Here is a 23,077-nt window from a genome sequence, read left to right on the forward strand (position 1 = left end):
TGTGCACAAGTACATGTGCAGGCCAGAGGTCAGTTCCTTCCTTAGGCACTGTCAGCTTTCTTTTTTTGGTGTATATGTGGTCGAGGAGGTGTCTGTATAGTGTATGCACAGGTGTAAGTGTCCACACATGGACAGAAAGCGTTGGATGTTCACCTCTATGACTCTGTCTTATTCCTTTGAGGCAGAATTTCTTCCTGAACCTGGGCATTTCTTTAATGATTTATTTATTTTTATTCTATGTGTGTTGGTGTTTTTCCTCCATGCATATATGTCTGTGTGAGGGTGTCAGATACCCTAGAACTGGAGTTACAAACAGCTGTGAGCCACCATGTAGGTGCTGGGAATTGAACCCAGGACCTTTGGAAGAGCAGCCAGTGCTAACTGCTGAGCCATCTCTCCAACCCCTCTGTTTTTTTTAAACATTATTTGAATTAAATTATGTACGTTGGTATCTTAGTTACTTTTCTTTGTCCATGAAGAGACACCATGACCAAGGCAACTTATAGAACAATTTATTGAAATTTTGCAATTATATTTTCAGAGGATGAGTCCATGACCGTTGTGGTGGGAAGCATGGCAGTTCCACTGATTGAAGACCAGGCATTCAAATATATGAGCCTATGGGGACCATTCTCATTCAAAAGAACACAGTCACTGTGTGCCTGTGTTAGGTTGTTCGTGTGAATGCTGGTGCCCCTGGACGCTGGAGAGGGCAATCTCTTGGAGCTGCAATTTGCAATTACAGGCAGTTGTGAGTCATCTGATGTGGGTTCTGGGAACTGAACTTAGGTCCTCTGTAGGAGTAAGTAGTGGTCTTTACTACAGAGCCATCTCTCCAGCTCCCGAAATCTCTTTTCTTCTTTCTTTTTTCTTTTTTTTTAAATAATAAACCATTTTACTAACTCATCAGTTAAAATATAAAAACTTTTTTTTTTTTTTTTGAGGCAGGTCTCCCATTTAGTTCAGGGTAGCCTGAACCTCACTGTGTTGCTGAAGATGACCTTGATTTTCTCATCCTGCTGCTGTAATCTTTAAAGGCACAACCATGCTTGGCTTCTGCTGTGCTAGGGATGGAGCCTATGGCTTGGTGCATGCTTGACAAGCACTCTTGTCAATTGAACTCCATACTCGATGGGTAACAGTTCTGAAAAAGAACCTCAGCTGGTGTATTTTGTGCACTAGACTTGTGGTACCAGTTTTGTTTGTTTGTTTTTTAATCTTATTTTCCTAGAAATTAAGATGTAGAGACATAATGTCTGGGCATGGTGGACACATCTTTAAACCCAGCACTTGGGAGGCAGAGGCAGGTGGATCTCTGTGAGTTCATGGTCTGTCTGGTCTACTTCAGGACAGCTAGGACAGCAATAGAGAGAACCAGTCTCAGAAGCCAAAACAACAACAAAAATAGTAGAGGCTCTTCTGTTTTTTTTGTGTGTTTTTTTCCTTTTATTTGTGGCAGAGTCTCATTATTTGCTCTAGCTGTCCTGGTAACTCACTTGTAGATCAGGTTGGCCTCTAACTCAGAGTGATCTGCTTGCCTCTCCCTCCTAAGTTCTGCCTCCTAAGTTCTGGTGTTAAAAGCATGCACTACCATGCCTAGTTGTGAGAATTTATACATTCTTGTCATTTTGAAGTAGGGATCTCTTTGTTTAGGTTTTTTGCTTGTTTGCCATGCTGTCCTGGCTTGTTTGGAACTGGATATATGAATCAAATTCATTTCAGTACAGAGGTTTGCCTGTGTCTGCTTCCTGAGTGATGGCATTAAAAGCATGTGCTGCCAGGCCTACTACCGGGCCCAGTTTCAGCTCAGCTCTTTAGCATTAGAGTCTGTCGTAGTTAGGGTTTCTATGGAGACACCATGACCACAGCAACTCTGATAAAGGAAAATTTAATTATGACTGGCTTACAGTTCAGAGGTTCAGTCCATCACTGTCATGGCAGGAAACAGGGCAGCAAGCAGACATGGTGCTAGAGCTGAGAATCCTTATTACATCTTGATCCAAAGGCAACAGGAAGTGAACTGAAACACTTGGTTTGGCTTGAGCACATATGAGACCTCACCTCAAAGTCCACCTATATAGTGACATACTTCCTCCAATAAGATCACACCTACTCCAACAAGGCTACATTTCCCTACTGCCTACGGGGCCCATTTTCTTTCAAACCACTACCGAGTCTTTCTCCTCACTCAAATAGTTTATCAAGGGATGAGAATAATATGCTCAACTGGTCCCAGTGGTACATACGTGTGATCTCATCTCTGGGGAAGCTGGGGCAAGGGAGATTAGGATTTCAAGGCCAGCCTCAGCACTTCGTGAGTTTCAGACCAGACAGGGCTACATGAGACCTTGCATCAGCAAAAAACAGGGAGCTGGAGAGTGGCTTTGCCATTAAGAGCACTGATTGGTTTTTCAGAGGACTCAGGTTTGGTTCCCAGCACCCACATGGTGCCATCTACAACTGTAATCCCAGTGGATCCGTTGCCCCCCTGGCCTCCTGGACACCAGGTATGCATGTATTGCATGCATACATTCATGCAGGCAAAACACTCACACACGTTAAATAAAGTCTTTTAAGCACAAAACAGAAAAGTTCTCTGATGTTACAATACTATAAAAAAAAGAACTTGGGAAACATTTATGTTAGTGCTAAATAGTGTTTTCTAACTGTTGAACGATTTCATTCAGATGTCATAATGGTAAAAGAATGTCTTTAACACCCCTCCCAAAGTGCAGGGAGACTCACCAGTCCTCTCACCCTCAGGTGGTAAACCGTGCTTGTATAATCTTCTGGTTGACTTCTTGATTTGCTCTTTTGACAGGGTCTAGCTATGTGGCTGAGGCTGGACTTAAACTCCCCATCTTCCTGCCTCAATCTTCCCAGTGCTGAGGAGATGGACAAGGGAGGATCAGGAAGGAGTACATGGCCAATCTCAGCTAATCTGGGCTACATGAGATTGCCTCAACTTCCTCAGTATTAGGTTTTATATAGGCCTGACTAGATCCATCTGTTTTTAGGAATGCTGTCTTATTTTCCACGATAGCTGCAATAAGTAGCCATCAGTGAGTAAAGCACATTGTGAATAAGACATCCCTGTCTCTGAGAGGGCTTCAGTGCCTCCAAAGATCTGTAAGTTCCAAGGCCACATGAAACTATACAGTGAAACCCTGTCTCAAAACAGAAACAAGCTGGGCAGTGGTGGTACACGCCTTTAACCTCAATACTAGGAAGACAGAGGCAGGTGTATGTCTGTGAGTTTGAAGCCATCCTGGTCTAAACAGCTTGTCCAAGGGTATGCAAAGAAATCCTGTTTAAAAAACAAAAGAAAGGGCTGGAGAGATGACTCAGTGGTTAAGAGCATTGACTGCTCTTCCAGAGGTCGTGAGTTCAATTCCCAGCAACCACATAATGGTTCACAACCATCTGTAATGAGATCTGGTGCCCTCTTCTGGTGTGTGGGTATACATGGAAGCAGAATGTTGTATACATAATAAATAAATAAATCTTTAAAATAAAAAACAAAAGAAAAAAATAAAAGCAAAGATAACCCTTTTTATTTTACAATAAGGAAACAAACCTAAGGAAAGAAACGAACATATTTACTAAGCATTTATTAATTTTCTCTGTGTGCCAGGTTCTACTTTACTGTTTTGTCATTTGCTCACTGTATTATTTATTTTTAAAATATTTCTTTGTTTTATGTGTATCTGTGCCTAAGTGTACCACATGTGTTTAGAAGCCTTCATAGGTGAAAAGAGGAGGCCAGTGGGTTTCTTGGAACTGGAGATACAGATGCTTGTGAGCTGCCATGTGGGTGCTGGGAATTGTACCCGGGTCTTTTGGAAGAACAGCAGTGCTCTTAACCCATGGGCCATCTCTGCAGTTCTTATTGTCTATATCATGAAGTCTCTTCTACTTCCCAAGTAAATTACATATTTAAAAAAATTACATTTTTACTTCTCTATTTTCCCTTCTCATTTTCACTATCATCACATGACCAAAATAAGTTTTCCTTGAGACAAATTTTCAAATACCAGGTTTACCTTGATCTTACTGTGTAGCTAAGGGTAATGTAATGTTGACATTCAGATGGCCTTGCTTGTACCTCCTTAGTGGTGCGATACAGTTATGTGCCATCACTCCAGGTTTATTGGGCTCAAGCCCGGAGCGTCGTGCATCCCAGGCAAGCACCTAGCTGAGCTACATGAATTCCAAGTCAGCCATGGATAAGGTGAGGTCCTGTCTTAAAATAATAATAATAATAATAAATAATAATAATAGGCCAAGGATACAGCTCAATTAGTTGAGCCCTTGCTCGTCTGGCACAGGATCCTGGGTTTAATCCCCAGAATGTGAAAACCCCACCCTCCCTCAAACCACCATGTGGTTTCTAGTCTTTGTATGGTGGTGGCTTATATCTGTTTTTTGTTTGTTTGTTTTTCCTCTCTGAGATCGAGTCCTAACTGTGTAGCTGGCTTGAAACTTTGTGAAAATCAGGCCACCTTGAATTTGGTTGGTTCTCCTACCTCTGCCTCCTCAGTGCAGGTACAGACCTGCACTACAGACAAATGAATCTCAGTCAGAAAATTCCTTCAGCTCACTGCCTTTTTCATGTATATTTAGCTTTATCATTTTCCATGAAGGGGGAGTCAGCCTTGTTGATTGATATCAGTAATCTTTACGTTCAGACATATGTGTGTGTATACACACAGTTCCAACACCTTTGCTGTTTCTTTTGCTATGTTGACCAGGATACTCTAGAATTAAAAGAAACCTACCTGCCTCTGCCTTCCAAGTACTCCCGATATTAAAGACATGTACCACCACTCCTGATAACTGTTTCTTAAAGATTTATTTTTAAGTGTGTGTGTGTGTGTGTGTGTGTGTGTGTGTGTGTGTGTGTGTGTGTGAGTGCAGGTGCCCTTGGGGTCAGAAGAGGTGTTGGGTTCCCTGGTGCTAGAGTTACAGGCTGAGCTGCCAGGTGTAGGGAACAGAGGAAGTCCTGAGTGAATGTGCGTTGTTGACATAGGCATGACCATGTTGAGGTCTCCAAGGTCTCAGACCCATGGGAAATTGACAAAGCCATTACCCACATGGTCCAGACCAAACAGGGCTGGCAGAGTGCTCCTGATTCTTAATATGAGTGTGTGTTAGTATACATATGCTCATATGTGCTAGTGCGGAGGGCAGAGGTGGGTACCAGGTGTCTTCCTGCATTGCTCTTCATTTTATTTACTGAGTCTGGGTCTCCCTCATCTTCCTCCCTCGATTTCTCGAGTTTTGGGATTTTATACCTGCTTTGTATATGACTAAATTCTATTTGGTAAACTTTGATTAAGTACTTTAGTATGTTTTCAGGAAGAACATTAGTCTATAATTTTGTATATTTTTTTCTTATTGTTTGTTTTAATATCAGGGTAATAGTAGATTCATCAGTAAAATGAGGTGGGAAGGGATATCTCATCCAGATATTTTCTGGAAGAGACTATGTAGAGTTGGTGTTAATTCTGTACATGTTTAATTAAATCTGTAGTAAAATAATTGGAACTTGGACATTTCTTTTTGGAGGATTGTGAAATTAGGAATTGAGTTTCCTTAGTTATGGAATGTTATATTTATTTTCATTTTGAGTCCGTTATAATTATATGAGTTTTCCCCCTCTTATTGGAGATTGGGTCAGTTTTGTTGATCTGTTCAAAGAACCAGCCTTTTATTTCACTAGTTTTTACTGTTTTCCACTTAGAAATTCATCGACTTCTGTCTTTTTGTTTGTTTGTTTACTTTGGGCCTGTTTTTCCCCCACTCTAGGATTTTGCAGTAAAAGCTTAATTATCGAGTTTTTAATTTATATCTCCCTCCCTCCCTCCCTCCTTCCCTTTCTTCCCTTCCTTCCTTTCTTTCTTTTTCTGAGACTGTTTCTCTGTAGCTTTGGAGCCTGTTCTGGAACTCGCTCTGAAGACCAGGCTGGCCTTGAACTCACAGAGATCCACCTGACTCTGCCTCCTGAGTGCTGGGATTAAAGGCATTTGTCACCAGGGCCCAACTTTAATTATTTACTATGATTATACTTTCTCTCTGTCTCTGTCTCTGTCTCTCTCTCTGTATTGGCATGTACAGAGTACAGCTTTGGGGAGTCATTTCTATCTTATTGTGGGCTCTGGAGGTGGAACTTCTGTCAGATTTGCATGACTGGTACTTTTACTCTCCGAGCCACCTTGTCAGCTCCATAATATATTTTTGTTTTGTGTATTTGTGCATATCTGTGTATGAGCTTTTGAGTGCAGTGCCCTTAGAGACCAGACAAGGATGTGGGGTCCTCTGGAGCTTGAGTTAGTAATGGTTGTGAGCCAGCAGAGGAGAATGGCTGTGAGAGCAGTGCTTCTCTGAGCAGCCAACGATAATGGCACTGGGATTTGTCTCTACTGCTTGTACTGGCTTTTTGGGATCCTAGTCTGTTTGGATGCTCACCTTCTTAGGCCTGGGTGGAGTGGGGAGGGTCTTGGACTTCCCACAGGGCAGGGTACCCTGCCCTCTCTTAGGACTGGAGGGGGAGGATGGAGGGTGAGTAGGGGAGCCGAGGGAAGTGGGAGGAGGGGAGGAAGTGGAAATTTTGAATGGTATTATTTATAAAGCAATAAAAATTTATAAAAAAAAGAGCAGTGCTTGCTTTATTTGCGTTTGGTTAAGCTTCTAGTTAGTGATGTTGCCTTCCATTTTTTTGCGGATTTTCCAGTTACTCTTTCAGTTGTTAAGAGAGGAATGTACAGAGCTCCAGATAAGTAAGATGTGTTTTTTTTTCCCTTTTAGTTGTGTCAGATTTTACAACACATTTTGCCCAGTCTTGTTTAGTTTATGTGCATTTCTGTGTTATTTTTGGTAGATTTTCACTGTGTAATATCCTGAGGTGTAGATGTATATAAATTTTTATTTGCTGTTTTATCAGATTTATTTGTAAATAGCCTTTCCTGTAACCAAAACTTTTAGGAGAAAAGCTTGGGCTCTCTTAGTGTTAGCTGGCTAGGCGCAATCACCTTTCACAATACACCAATCAGTTGACAAATAATGATGAAGAAGCAGATATACTTATGTGGCCACTTTGGGAGAGAAAACAGATACAAGGGTCCACTGACCCCCTAAGTCTTTTTCACTACACTGATAAGAGCTTTAGGTTCAAATAGAAAAGTTAGAACAGTAAGCAAGAGGTTTAGCAGTTCTGGTCATATTGTCTCAGGTCCTACCAGGTGGTCAAATTAAATTTTTCTGGGCAGAATCAGTGTGGCTCCTACAAGATAGTTTATTCTGGCTGTAGCCTCTTCATCACAGGTAATTGTTCTCATTTATAGGTAGTCTACCCTGTGTGGATAGTTCCAGTTCTTTATCATGAAGAAATTTATCTCGTTTTTGCTGGAATCCAAGATGACTCAAGAGGACAGATTGAAGACTGCGACCTAGCTCTGTGTCCATAGCAAAAGTGAAGGAGACAGAGACAAATGAAAGCAGAGATGCCAGACTTTCTAACTGATAGGTTTTTGGTTTTTTTTGGGGGGGGGGATGGGGGGTCACGCAGAAAGTAGGTTTCTCTGCCAATACAGTAAAGCCGAATTTAAAAACAAAACAACAACAACAACAAAAAAAAAACAGGTTTATTGGGCCAAGTGCTCTTGGGTGATTAAAGACCCTGTACATGGGGTCTTGAACTTTTAGGGAAGAGCCTGGACTTTTGGCGTTCTTTCTCCCTGAGAGGGGCAGGATTTGGAATGGGGAGGAGTGAGGTTGAGGTGGAGTTTCTAGCTGGACATTTTCTACTTTTAGTTAAAGCAAGAGCCCATCATCAGCCATTGAAATAATAACTCTGTCTTAATTAGGGTTTCTGGTGCTTTGATAAAAACACCATCTGTGACCAGAATGACTTGGAGAAAAGTATTTCAACCTACACTTCTGTGTCCACATCACAGTCCGTTACTGCTGGAAGTCGAGGCAGGAACTCAAGCATAAGCCAGTAAGTTCTACTTACTGGCTTGCTCAGCCTGCTTTCTTTTTGTTGAAAAAAATTTCCGCCTCCTCCCCGTTTCCCATTTCCCTCCCCCTCCTCCCACACATCGCCCCCTCTCCCCATTCCTCACCCCCCCACACTCCATTCCCCCTCCCTCTCGAGACTGAAGAGCAGTCCAGATTCCCTGCCCTGTGGGAAGTCCAAGGTCCTCCCACTTCTATCCAGGTCCAGGAAGGTGAGCATCCAGTCAGCCTGCTTTCTTATAGCATCCAGGGCCACCTGCCCATCATTGCCTGCATATCAATATCATATCAATCACTAATTAAGGAAATGTTTTGTAGGCTTGCCCACATGCCCACCTAGTGGATGCATTTTTTTCAGTTGAGGTTCCCTCTTCCCAGGACTCTGGTTTGTGTCAATTTGACATGAAGTCATCCAGCATAGCCTCTGAGTCTATTGCAGTCTTACTTTCCTTTGATTAATTAATGTGTGCATGATGGTTCTGTTTTTTGAGCAGGGACTCGTGTAACTGAGGATGACTTTGACCTTCCAGCCTCTTGAGTGCTGGAATTATAGGAATGCATCAATACTACACCCAAGGCCGCCAGTATGCTAGACTAGCACTCTACTGCCTGAGCCACACACCCAGCCCCATGTGACAAAGTGTGGATCCCTTTTGCGAGGACTCCTGCCTAAAAGACTCAAGGGACTAGAGATGTCTCAGTGGTTAAGAGCATGTGTTGCTCTTGCATAGGAACTGAGCTCGGATTCAGGTTGCCCATATCAGGTGACTCACAACTGTGAGTCTTCAGCTGCAGGGCATCCAGCACCTTCTTTTGGCATCAGCAGGCAACTGCACTCACATGTGCACATATTCCCCTCCAATTTAAAGTAAATCTTTAGAAAACATGCATTTAGAGGGATAGTTTATTAGAGTCAGAAGGGAAGAGCAGGGCAGGCAAGCTGGAGATCTTAGCACTGTCAGGAAGAAGGGGACATGAAGAAGACAAAGAGGAAAACGTAATATCCTTAAGTAGAGCAAGAGGAAAAGGGACACCTTGGAAGACAGGGGGGCACACCAGAGAACTGGGACATTCAGAGCCTGGCACCAAACTGTCCTCCTCTCTGAGCCAGGAGGGCTTTGGGTACAAATTTATTTATTTATTTATATATTTATGACACAGTCTCACACTGTAGCTCAAACTGGCCTAGAACTCACTATGTAGTCCAAGGTAGCCTGGTATTGTGATCATCTTGAGTGCTGCAATTACAGACAAGAAGCTCTATATTTGGATGGAAATATTAGTATTATTTGGATTAGTGTATTTTTTTTTTTTTTTTTTTTTTTGGTTTTTCGAGACAGGGTTTCTCTGTGGCTTTGGAGCCTGTCCTGGAACTAGCTCTGTAGACCAGGCTGGTCTCGAACTCACAGAGATCTGCCTGCCTCTGCCTCCCTAGTGCTGGGATTAAAGGCGTGCGCCACCATCACCTGGTTATTTGGGTTAGTTTTGTGCTCAGTCAAGAGTTGTTCTAGGTGGCCTAGGACTCAGAATTTGTCTTAGACTAGAAAGAATAATAACTAACTGCATTTAGTGTTGTTAGTTTACTGTCTAGTGTTGTTAGCTTTGGACCAGGAAGGAATAAATAACAACTTTGAATAATGTCAGTTTACCTTTAAAAATAATTTTAAAATTTGTTTGAGTTCTTACGTGTTTGTGTACACATAAATCAGTGGGCAACCTCAAGTGTTATTCCTTAGGAGTCCACTTTGTTATTTGAGACAAGCTCTCATTGGCCTGGAGCTTACTAAGTAAACTGCACTGGGTGACTAGCTTGTCTACGTGTCTTTACCTCTCAGCTTTTACATCAGTGTTGGGTATCTGAACTCAGGTCCATATGCTTGTGTGGTCGTATTAGGATTTTTATTGATGTGAAGAGACACCATGACCATTGCAACTCTTATAAGGAAAACATTTGATTTGTGTGGCTTGCTTACAGTTTCAGAGGTTAAGTCCATTATCATCATGGTGGGGGCATGACAACATGTAGGCAGACGTGGTACTGGAGAGGTAGCAGAGAGAAGGCAACAGGAAGTTGATTGAGACACTGGGCAGTAGCCTGAGCATATGAAACCTCAAAACCCGCCCCCACAGTGATATACTTTCTCCAACAAGTCCATACCCACTCCAACAAAGCCACACCTCCAAATATGCCAATCCCTGTGGGTTTATGGGGGTCAGTTACATTCAAATTACCACAGTGATAAATACTTTCCTGAGTCATCTTTCTCTCTAAATCCCAAGGCTAGTTTTGGACTAATTTGAAGCTTCTACCATTGGCTCATTTTAAAAATTTTCTTATGTTTGTTTTTCACAGAGCATGCGTATGTGCATGCTGGCAAGTACATAGAGACAGAGGACAACTTGCCTAAGTCATTGTTGTCCTTCCACTGTGTATCCAGCTCAGGTGATCAGGTTCCTCCTGGTCAGGCTGTTTGCAGGCTGCTGCCTTGCCCATCGAGCCATCTTTCTAGACTCAAACCTGTTCTGACTTTTCACAAGTTTAATTATGATGTGTGATAGAATGGGTTTCTTTGAATCTTTTATTTTTGGACTTTTTGCAACTTCTTTATTATGAAGGTTTACACTTGTCAAAATTAAGAATTTTCCACAATTTTTTTAGCCTTGTTTTCTTCTTCATCTCTTTTCATGACTCCTATGACAAAACGTTAGCTCTTTCTGCTGTAGCCCCATGATATCTGAAGTTCTGGAAGTTTTTCTTCTGTTTGTTTTTGCCCTCAACCTGTTTTCTCTCAGTTCAGATAGTTTTGTTTTGTTTTCTATAGCTCTGACTCATTTTCATTGATGTCCACTATCTATTGCTAAGACCATAGGACATTTTTATTTGAATTGTGCATATATCTGTACACATAATACACTTCCTACTTCCTCCCCTCGTCCACACTTGTGACTGTCGTACTGTGAAGTTAGTCCATGCTGCCTCAAACTATATATAGCACAGGTTGACCTCCAGCTTTCAGTCCTTTGCCTCTGCCTTTCAAGTGCAAGCATTATAGAGATGAACCACCATACCTAGCCCACTTAAGAGTTTTTATTTCAAAGTTTCCAGTTTTTGTTTTTTCGTGTCCTGTGGCTTTATTTGCTAATGGCTGTCTTTGTGTTTTAAACGTTTGTTTCAAATTTTTTTTAGTTGCTTATCAAAGAATTTTATCATTTTTGCTTGCAAAACTTAGACCCAAATTTACTTTGTATGGGAAGATGACTTTGAACTCTTTTTGGTTTTTTGAGACAGGGTTGGTTCTCTGTGTAACAGATCTGGCTGTTCTGGAGCTCACTCTGTAGACCAGGCTGGCCTTGAACTCAGAGATCTGCCTGTCTTTTCAGTGCTGAGATAAAAGACGTGAGCTACCACTGTTCGGCTCACTTTGAATTCTTGATTTTCCTCTCTCTAGCCTTCCAAGTACTGGGATCACAGATGTTTCCCACCAGGCCTGGCCTGAGCATTTCTTTCTTTCTCTCTCTCTCTCTCTCTCTCTCTCTCTCTCTCTCTCTCTCTCTCTCTCTCTTTCTTTCTTTCTTTCTTTTAACTTTTAAGTTATATTTATTTGTGTGTATGACTGTGGGATATCACAGTGCATGTGTCGAGGTCAGAGGCCACTTTATGAGTCAGTTGTCTCTTTGCACCACCATGTGGGTGCTAAGTATTGAACTAAAGTCATCGGAGTTAGCAGTAAGTACCTTTACCTGTTGAACTGTGTGATGACCCCTGGTGAGAGTACTGTCTTTAGCCGGCGTCATGACATTGATTGTTGAGGATACTGATGATGATTTTCTTTCCTAACAGAAATGTCATCAGATGTACCATCGCTGGGTCCCACCATTGCTTCTGGAAACCCTGGACCTGGGATTCAGGGTGGAGGAGCTGTTGTACAGAGGGCTATTAAGCGACGATCAGGGTAAGTTTGAATGTATATCCTCAGTGTCTCTCTTGTAAAATCAATTTGATTGACTTAGTCTCTGCTTCTACTTGTCTGTTCCTGAGCTTTAACTGGTTCCTCACTACACTGCTGTCACATAACTAATTCTTAGTCCCGGATTTTTCCTTATATAGGCTTGCTATCCTATGTAAATTTATTTTTAAAAAATCTATATAATTTGAGTAGAAATATAGCATAGCTGCGGAGAAAAAGATGAACATGTTGTGCCAGTTGCCCGTCACTTTGCTCTCATCTTACCTCATTCAGAGAACCAAGTGTTTCACATGTAGTATTGACTCCAGTTATTACACTACTTTCCTATATCTCACAAGAAAATTTCTTTCTCTTTTCCTTTTTATTTTTTATTTTTATTTTTCAAGACAGGGTTTCTCTTTGTAATAGTCCTAACTGTCCTGGAACTTGCTTTGTAGACCAGGCTGGACTCAAACTCACGAAGATCCACCTGACTCTGCCTCCCAAGTGCTGGGATTAAAGCATGCACCACCACCTGACCCACATGAAAATTTCTAAGCAGGTTAAAAAATTTTTCTGTTGATGTATCTTTTTGTTTTGTTTTGTCTTTCTAGACAGGGTTTCTCTGTGTAGCCCTGGCTGTCCTGGAACTCACTCTGTAGACCAGGCTGACCTTGAATTCAGAGATCCACCTGCTTCTGCATCCAGAATACTGGGATCAAAGATGTATACCATCACTGCCCTATGGTTTCTGAACTTTGAAAGCTTCTTTTTCAATGTATCTTTATTGATAAGCAGGCTGAAACAAAAAAGCAAAAAACAAACAAAATATCAAAAAAAAAAAAAATCCCATACATACACCAAAAACAAAACCCCAAGCCAAACAAACAAAAAACCCTCTGAGGGCTAGGCGGTAGTGCCTTTACTTCCCGCACTTGGGAGGCAGAGGCAGGCGGGTCTTTGTGAGTTCCAGAACAGCTAAGGTTACACAAAGAAACTTTGTCTTAAACAATCCCACACCCCTCCAAAAAAGAAAACTGTTGGCTTTCTTTAAGTTCTTGTGTTTGCATTCTTAAATCATTTTCTAAGTTATTGACCTGAAAAGCACAGTCCATTTAAGGTTCCAAAGTATTTATTTATTTATCTGTTTATTTTAAAGACTACTTTCCTACCTACCTACCTACCTACCTACCTACCTACCTACCTACCTACCTACCTATTATGTGTACAGTGTTCTGTCTGCATGTACACCTGCAGGCCAGAAAAGGGCACCAGATCTCATTACAGATGGTTGTGAGCCACCAAGTGATTGCTGGAAATTGAACTCAGAACCTCTGGAAGAGCAGCCAGTGCTCTTGACCTCAGAGCCATCTCTCCAGCCCCCAAAAGTATTTATTAAGTACTAGATTCAAATGTTTACATGTTCATGGGCAACCTGTTTATGGTGGTTCTCCAGTTGTTCCTATCCTGGGCAGTCCTAGATGCGTGTGTTCTTGTCATATCCAAGCTTCCACAGTCTTCCTTTATGCTGTCTATCCAGCATTTTGGGGGCTTCCTCTTCGCTTTATCCCGTGCACTCCTCTAAGCAGGACTATCTTTGGATATCTGCCATCATTCATTCTCATAACATAGTTGAGGTATTTCAAGCGCTGTTGCTGTATCCTGTAGTTTACTTTCTTCTGTAGATGGAGATGTTTCTTAATGTCATCGATGTGCAGCCTATCTCTTTGTGTGACAGCTAGAATCCTCCTGCGACATGCCATCTTGAACATATTCAGCCACTGTTCTAAGGAGCAAAAATTTACAAGTATATGAGATACTTGTCTTGAGCTGCCTTCATTACAACTCTGAATCGCAGATAGGTAGGTAGGTAGGTAGGTAGGTAGGTAGGTAGGTAGATAGATAGATAGATGGATGATGATGAGATAGATAGATAGATCGATAGGTAGGTAGGTAGATAGATAGATAGATAGATAGATAGATAGATAGATAGATGATAGATGATGGTGAGATAGATAGATAGATAGATAGATAGATAGATAGATAGATAGATAGATAGATAGATATCATGCAAGATAGAATATGGCAAAAATAAGTGAGACGTGGTGTCTCATACCTGAAATCCTAGTACTCTACTACTCAGGAGGATGGAGACTATGAGACCATCCTGGGTTACATAGTGATGCTCTGTCTCAAAACAAAACTGAAAACAAAGAAAATTAACTAAAAATACACAACAGGAAAAAGTTTGTTTTGGTTTCTTCGAGAGAGGGTTTTCTGTAGCTTTGGAGCCTATTCCTAGAACTAGCTCTTATAGACCAGACTTGCCTTGAACTCACAGAGACCACCACCCGGCTACCTTTTTTTTTTTTTTTAAAGCATATAAAAACTAATTTTGGATGGAAAAGATTCAGAACAGTTTTTGAAAGAAGGTTGCTTTGGGGCAGTGATTCTTACCCTCTCTAATGTTTGACCTTTAATATAGTTCCTCATATAGTGGTGACTCCCAACCATAAAATTATTTTGTTGCTACTTCATAATTCTAATTTTGCTCTTGTTTTAAATTGTAATGGGAATATCTGATATGTAGGATAGAACTACCCAAGGTCCGCAGTGAACCTCGGGTGTGACAATAACACAGGCATCTAGGACTGCCAGGACAGGAACAACTGGAGAACCGCCATGCACAGGCTGCCCATGCACGCTTAGGCATTGCCCGGGCATAAATGATATGATGGTGAGGACAGACCTGCTGCTGTAGGGTCAGTGAGGTCGCTCAGTGGTTGAAGATGCTTGCCTTTGAGGCCAGTTACCTTTGTTTGGTCCCCAGAACCCACGTAAAGGTAGAAAGAGAAAATTACCTCCACCAAGTTGTTCCCTGACTTCTACGTGAGTGTGGTGCCCATATATACATCATACTCTCAAACACAAAAAAATACTAAATGTATAAATAAGTAAATGAAACAAAGTTCTTTTAGAAGCACCTGGGACAGTGAATACTGTTTTACCCACTTTTTGCTACAAAATTTGTGTGTGTGTGGTAGGGAGTGGTGTTGGGGCTCAAACACAAAGCCTTGTGAATTCTTAGACCAGTAGTCTACTAACAAGGTAGTTTCCACAGCTGTTACCTGCTTTTGTTTTTGTTTTTGAAATAAGATCTTGTATATCCCATGATCATGATCTGGAACTCATGATCATCCCCTGAATGCTAGGACCACAGTTTTGTATCACCATTCCTTGCAGAAAAATACATGAAATCTTTTGTTTCAGTGAGATGGTTTAGTGGTTAAGAGTACATAGTGCTCTTACAGAACACCTGAATTCAGTTGCTAGTACCTCCTTTTGGTGGGTCACAACCATCTATGACTCCAGGTCCAGGGGATCTGATGCCCTTTTCTAGACTTTGGGCACATAACCTTCACGTGTGCACATGTCCCCGAAAGACATAAGAAAATAAAATCTTTTTAGAAATCTTAAGAGATGGTCTCTTCAATATCAAACACACATTTAAAAAAGTGTTTACTTTTTTTATTTTGTAGCACAGTCTGTTTTTGTTGTTTGATACAGCTTTCTTGTGGCGCCAGTTGGGCTCCTGTTCCTCTTGGTTCCACTTCCCAAGTGCTTGGAAACAAAAACCTGTGACCACCACAGTCCTGCTGTGTAGCTGTGTTGGCCTGGAGTTCACCTTGTTGCCCAAGCTGACCTCCCACTCATACTCCTCTTGCCTCTGCTAGATGTTCCAAAGGTACAACCAATTGCCACTACAGGTCTTTGATCCCAGCACTTGAGAGAGGCCAGCCTGGTATACATAGTGATTTCCAGGTCAGCCAGAGCAATGTAGAAAGATCCTGTTTCAGCACACCTTTAATTCCAGCCCTTGGGAGGCAGAGGCAGGTGGATCTCTGTGAATTTGAGGCCAGCCTGGTGTACTGAGTGAGTTCCAGGACAGGCACCAAAACTATATTAACATTTATTTATTCACTTATTTATTTACTTACTTACTTACTCAGTATGTGTTTAGGTCAGAAAAGAACTTGTGGTTAGCCGGGCGGTGGTGGCGCACGCCTTTAATCCCAGCACTTGGGAGGCAGAGGTAGGCGGATCTCTGTGAGTTCGAGACCAGCCTGGTCTACAAGAGCTAGTTCCAGGACAGGCTCCAAAACCACAGAGAAACCCTGTCTCGAAAAACCAAAAAAAAAAAAAAAAAAAAAAAAAAAAAGAACTTGTGGTTATTTCTTCACTATTCAGGGATCTAGTTCAGGCTTGGTGACAAGTGCCTTAACCTGTAGAGCTGTCTCTCTAGCCCTTTCTTTTACATTAGTAGTTGTCTGGGCTGAAAGGGCCTGCAAGGCTAGTTTATCTTTGTCGTATGTCCCCAATATCTTGTGTGCATGTGATCTTGCTTGCCCAGTTGTAACACTATGAAAAACATGCATTTTAGATTTGTTTTGCTTCTTCTCTCTCTGACGGTGTCTGTCTATGTAGCTTAAGGTGGCCTTGAACTTACCATTCTTTTGCTTCTACTTGAGTTAAAGGTATGTGCCACCAAAGCTGGCCACTTAGCATAGTGCCTTGAATATAGTGTATATTTCACTTTTAGACTAACAGTATGTTATGTCTTCTTTCCTTTATGTAATATCATTGCTTTGAAAGATGTTTCAGAAAACTGATGACAGAGCTTTAGATTAGACCATAAAAATGAGATCTTAGGATCTTAGGACTTTTTTTCCCCCAGGCAGGGTCTCATGCAGACCAGGCTAACCTTGAACTCAACAATATAACCAGGGTTGAGCTTGAGCTCCTAATCATCCTGTTGCCACCTCCCATGTGACGAGATTACATGTGTGTGCCACCATGCCTAGTTTTATGCTATAAAGGAAACTTCATACATGTTCTTAAGATCATAGGAACTATTTATACTTCTCTTGGGTCTGTTCCTGGTTACAGTACTTGCCTCGTGTATACAAAACCCTGCTGGAGGTATCAGTTGTGCTGCTGCTGCTTTTCCCCTCTTCTTCCTTTGGCTTTTTGAAATGGTTTCTAATTGTGTAGCCAGGGCTAGCCTAGAACTCCCTATGTATCCGAGGGTGGCCTTTCAGTCTTCCTCTCTGGTTCTGGTTGATGGGTTTTAGGCATGTGCCACCATGGCTGTTTTGTCATGACACTATGAAAAACATGTATTTTAGATTTGTTTTGCTTCTTCCCACTTCTTTTCCTTCTATTTAGGTGAGCACATAGGCATCTTGTATTAATATATCGTACTTTCTTAAGATTCTGTATTATCTATAGACTCAGAATACTTTTCATTGTTTTTCCCAGGTTGGATTTTGATGATGACGGAGAAGGGAACAGTAAATTTTTGAGGTAAGAGTTTCGATTTTTTTTAAATGCTTCTGATAATGTGCCCTCTGATGAGTGGACTGGGGGCTGGAGGGCTGGATCAATGGGTAATGGTATTTCTACCAAGCCTGATGGTCTAAGTTTGATTTCCCAGAACTCACATTACCAAAGGGAAAAACTGACTGTTGCAAATTGTCCTCTGATCTCCACATACTGCGTATGGGACAAGTACCTTTCATAAAATTATTTAAAATCAGTGGACTGGGAATGTAGCTCACAAGAGTGCTTGCCTCACACAAGGCTTTTGGGTCAGTCCTTAGTACCAAAAATGTTATTTAAGTATCTTTATACTTTTGGCTTATAATGTTTTTGTTTATTGGCCTAGAGAATATGCTTTATAGCCGGGAGGTGGTGGCGCACGCCTTTCATCCCAGCACTCGGGAGGCAGAGGCAGGCGTATCTCTGTGAGTTCGAGGCCAGCCTGGTCTACAAGGGCTAATTCCAGGACAGGCTCCAAAGCTACAGAGAAACCCTGTCTTGAAAAACAAACAAACAAAAAAGAATATGCTTTATCCTAAAACTGTACGTTTTCTTATATCATAGGACAATTTTAGGGATTCTATTATTTTTAGAGATAGCACATCAGAGAAGAGGGCACAGAAAATTTAGAAGACCATCCATAAACCAAGTCATGTGTTGATTCATGACTTTAAAAGAATAGCAGGCTTGGAAGATAACTCAGTGGTTAAGGGTTTGACTTTGCAAATCTAAGGATCAGATCCCCAGAACCCACATAAATGTCAGGTGGGCATGGCACCATGCTTGTAATTCTAGCCTTGGAAGGTGGAGATAGGAGACCCCTAGAGCAAGCTAGCATGGAGAGTAGTTATCTGCACGCTCTGAATTTGAGAAATCCTGTCTCACTGAATAAGGTGGGAGAGGGATAGAGAAGGATTCCTGACATTGACCTTGGGCTTCTCTATACATATATGCACCTACACATATGAGTGCTGAATTTATTATTTTATTTCCTTCACTTCCATGAGCCTTGCTTGTGAGGAAATGATTCTCCCTCATCTCATAAGATAGAAGAGAGATGAAGGATCATTCCCCACATCAACTTTGCGCCTCTTCATGTACGCCCATACAGACCTTTGCCCATATACATGCATATGTGCACATACACACAAATGGAGAATTGTGTGTTGGAAAAGAGTCAGTGGGTTGACTGACTCTTACTTGGATTCATGGTAAGACTGTGCTCAGTCATCTGGTCTGTTGAAAGTTATACTCAACCAGCATAGTTGCACCAGTCTCTCTTTCTCCATTCTTCCCGCAACTTCCTGTTCCTACCTCTTTCCACCCCCATTTCCTCATCTTGAAACAGGGCAGTGTATGATGATGACTGTAATACAAAGGGCAAGTCTTTGTGTGCTTAATAAACCTCTGCTTCTGTGACTTGTACTAATATTGGCCAGAGCAGCTTGTTTTGTTTTTTCAAGACAGGGTTTCTCTGTAGCTTTGGAGCTTGTCCTGGAGCTAGCTCTTGTAGACCAGGCTGGTCTCGAACTCACAGAGATCCGCCTGCCTCTGCCTCCCGAGTGCTGGGATTAAAGGTGTGCGCCACCACTGCCCGGCCAGAGCAGCTTGTATATGCATGCCCTACATCACTGTTGGAGAGGGCTACAAAAGGATGTGGGTGTTGGAAAGTATAATTGATAATGTTCTACTTTGTCACACTCCAGTACCTGTTGACTCCTCTTTTAGGTAACAGGAATTGGAAATTTTGTGTATATATGTGTGTATATGTGTTTTGGGATTGGGTGGCAGGATCCAGGCCAGCCTCAAATTTGGAACCTAAGAGTGTATGGTGGTTTGAATGAGAAAGTTCCCCATAGGCTTGTATGTTTGAATACATGGGTCCCCAATTGGTGGACCTGTTTGGGAAGTGTTGGGTGTGGCCTTGTTAGATGAGGTGTGTGTCAATGGGGCATTCTCTAAGGTTTCGAAAGACTTAGACCATCCCTAGTGTACTCTCTCTGCCTCTTGTTTGTGGAACAAGATGTGAGATCTCAACTCTTTGTGCCAGCGCCCCTTTGCCTCCCCATCAGATGCTTCCAGGGCTACCTACCCAGAGGAGGCACTGCCAACTGCCAATTGATGGGCCCTCATCAATTACTAAGAAAAATACCCTACAGGCTTGCTCACAGGCCATTTGATGGAGGCATTGTCTCATCTTAGATTCCCTTTCTCAGATATATCTAAGTTTGTGTCAAGTTGACAAAACCCAATCAACACAGCAATTGAAAATAGTTCTTCTTGACACTTAGTGACTCTTAATAAATGTGAAGAAGGGAAAAAAATTCACTTTCTGGCAGTAGACAGACTTCTTTATTGTTCTTTCTAAATTTTTGTATTTTTAGGTGTAACATAATCGGGCTGAGCTGCTTGTAACATGAGGGGCCTGTTTGTTGGGGTTTTCTGTCCTGCCTGGTACCCCACAGCTGGGAAGCCCCAAAGAAAATCACACAGAGATCTCTATAAGTTATAAAGCTGATTGGCCCATTAGGTCAGGCTACTTATTAGCTCTTGTAGCATTTATTAATCCATTATTCTGATCTATGTTAGCCACGTGGCTCGGTAACTTTCTCAGCAGGGCAGCTCATATATTGCTTCTTCGGTGGGCTGGGCAGGAGTGGGAGGAATCAGCTTCCTCCTTCCCAGAATTCTCACATGATTGATAGAATACAGACAATTCTCCCACACCATTTAGGTATCTGGATATTTTACCTGCAAGTATTGTTGGTGCACCACATGCATATGGTGTTGGCAGGGACCAGAAGAAGGCATTAGATCCTCTGGAACTAAAGTTACAGATGATTGTGAGCCACCGTGTTGGTATTGTGGGGTATTCACCAGAGAAGATTGCCAAGACATGGATTTAGTCCAATAGAAAGTCTTTGTTTGCTGACTAACAGCTACAGTAGGTGTTTGGAATCCAAGTGGATCATTGAGCCTTTCTCAGGGTGAGATTTTTAGCACAAAAACCTTGTTTTGGGTTGGCATACTTAAATTAACAAGAACAGTTAGCCAGAAACAGGACTACAGAAGCTAAAAGGCAAGGTAGTCCATTTAGAGACTTTCCCAGAACTGTGGACTTGGACAGATTAGGCATTTGTTTTAGTTTTGGCAGGTGATACTGTCTTGTAGGTGGAGTTTTTCCGTCCCACAGCTGCTCTCAAATAATCACTCAGAGGTTTAATATAAAGTGTAAATGCTCGGCCAATAGCTGGGGCTTACTACTAACTAGCTCTTGCATTTTAAGTTAACCCATATTCCCTTATTACTAACTAGCTCTTACATCTGAATCTGTCTTTATTGCATATCGGTAATTATTTTCTGACCAGGAGCACCTTTTTTTTTTTTTTTAAATGCTAAGTGGAAGTGGCTAGGACTAAGACTGCTTTGCCTTTTGGCTCTGCCTAGCCCAGCATGGCAGAGGTATGTTTACTGCCAGCTCTGTGAGCTATGCTCTCTACCCCAGCTCCGGGGACACAGCAGGTCCACTTCACCATCAACCTGTAGCACTCTGCTCACAAACTCCATTCAAATGCTCTGTAGCTGGACCTCCTGAAAGAGCCAGAGCCTTTCGTGCCAGAGCCAACCAGGAAGCCCTCCCCTAAAAAGAGCTGCACAACCTTTGCTGCCAATGCTGAGTCAGGAAGTCCTTTCTTAACCCAAATCATAAAAAAGAAATAATATTAATTACAACACTGTCAACAAAGTCTGGTACATCACTTTGATACAGGACCAAGACCCTCCCCCCTGTATCCAGACTGAGCAAGGGATCCCTCCAAAGAGAACAGTTAAAGCCACATTTAAAAAAACAAAAAACAAAAAAACCTAGTACTTCACACTTGTCATCCCAGAATTTGGAAGACAGAGGCAACAGGGTCTCTGTAAGTTCACAGTGAGTACCAGGCTAGCCAGGACTGGATACCTGAGACCCCATCTCAAACAAGACAAAACAGCAACAACAACAGACTATCAGAAACAAACAAATAAACAACAAACCCACATATATTCCCTACTTCAGGGCAGTTGTGAGACATCTCATGTTCTTGTCACATCATCTTTTTGTGTGTCTGATAACTGAGAACCATGGCAGGTGATAATCGTTAGGTTTAAAATTCTGTCAATTGCTACTAGTATCTGTTGCTTTGTGATGCTTGTTCATTGGCCCTTTCCCTGTTGAATATTTTTACTTCTTTCTAGTTTTTATTTCAGGGTAGAATCGATAAGTGCAGTGGTTTGAATTAATCTTTTCCCTGCCCCTTCTTTTCAGATGTGATGACGAACAGATGTGTAATGACAAAGAGCGTTTTGCCAGGTAATGTACTAGAATTTTTGTCCTGGTTATGGGATCAAGCCATCTAAATATTGGATTTAAACTTTATCTAGGTGAGAGTGGATTTCTCTGTTTAGTGTCTTTTCTTTTCTGAATAGTTTTGAAACAGCCTATAATTTATGTGTGTTCAGATTACCTGACTTGAAACTAGTGATGTATTTTTACATAGTGCTTTTCTCATGTATACAAGTAACAATATTATGTTTACTGTATCTTTGGGAACACAAATTGTGAACTTCTTGTGTTGGTTGGTTTATTTTTGAGACAGTGTTTCTCTGTGTAGCTCTGCTGTCCTAGAACTCATTCTGTAGATCAGGCTGGCCTCGAGCTCAGAGATCCATCCTGCCTCTGCCTCCCAAGTGCTGGGATTAAAAGTGTGCATCACCACCGCATGGCTGGATATACTTATTATTAATTGGTACAGATAATGGAAGAATTTTTAAAGAAAATGATTTTTACTCATTTAAATGATTTTTTCTACATAATAAACTTAAAATGGTTTAAATAAGTGTTAGAAGATTATGAAATATGCTTATTTTATTTTTTATTAAAGAGTAATATTTCTCAACCCAGATACTGGTTTTACTTTTAGCAAATTCTTGCTATGAGTTACTCTTCAAAAGGAGGTTATGGGGCTGGAGACATGGCTCTGTGGGTGAGAATACCTGCTGCGTTTGCAGAGGACCTGAATTCTGTTTCCAGCATGAACATGGTGGCTCTTAACCACCTGTAACTCTAGCTCCAGGGAATATGACATCCTCTTGGCTTCTGGGGACTTACAAATGCACATGATCATACAGACATGCAGATACTTGGGGAGCCACGATGTCAGGTTCCAAGTATAAGCCTGTGCCCCTGGCCACTCTCCTCAGTACCCTTGACCCAGCAGTGTGACATGTTCCAGGAGATCAGAAAGGTACAGGTCAAGCACGAAGCACCCCGTCCTAAACAGGAGCATCTTCTTCAGTACAATGACTCCAAATGCCAAACACACATCAAAAATCTTATCTTGACTCACTGGACCTAAGCAAGTTCAGCAAATGTCATCATAATTTTATAACACTCCTAGGAACTAACTTTGAGGATTTGGGCCCCTCAGCTTCTGATATTATGTTTCAAAACAGGGACAGAAAGGAAAGACTTAGCCAGGAAGGAAAATTGGAGGAACATTTAACTTCTCATATTAAGTTTGGCAAAGATGACTTTTATTCTAGCATAAATAGGTCTTCTACTAATCACTGAAAATTAATAAATAAATACTTTAAGCTCAATCCCTAAGTCCAACTGTAAAAGGAAGGACTTATTCCCGAAAGTTACCCCCTTCCACACACACTGTGTCACTCAGGTGCCTGTACTTATACACATG

General features: G+C 41.7%; 1 protein-coding gene and 1 pseudogene across 3 annotated transcripts in view; both read left to right on the forward strand.

Moving 5' to 3' along the window:
• The window catches only part of Arnt (aryl hydrocarbon receptor nuclear translocator), a 66,667-nt gene that overhangs the window by 6,803 nt on the left and 36,787 nt on the right, over window positions 1-23,077 (forward strand). For 2 of the 3 annotated variants that reach the window (XM_057794186.1, XM_057794188.1), the window contains exons 2-4: window positions 11,858-11,969; window positions 17,283-17,327; window positions 21,649-21,693. In XM_057794186.1, the coding sequence (XP_057650169.1) occupies window positions 11,858-11,969; window positions 17,283-17,327; window positions 21,649-21,693 (202 nt within the window). Of the gene's footprint in view, window positions 1-7,929; window positions 8,000-11,857; window positions 11,970-17,282; window positions 17,328-21,648; window positions 21,694-23,077 lie in introns of those variants that run through there. The other variant, XM_057794187.1, reaches the window with a different exon arrangement.
• On the forward strand, window positions 22,537-22,953 carry LOC130889850 (NADH dehydrogenase [ubiquinone] 1 beta subcomplex subunit 4-like; annotated as a pseudogene).

The sequence above is a fragment of the Chionomys nivalis genome, chromosome 18 (genome assembly GCF_950005125.1).
Source record: "Chionomys nivalis chromosome 18, mChiNiv1.1, whole genome shotgun sequence".
NCBI classification, from domain to species: Eukaryota; Metazoa; Chordata; class Mammalia; order Rodentia; family Cricetidae; genus Chionomys; species Chionomys nivalis.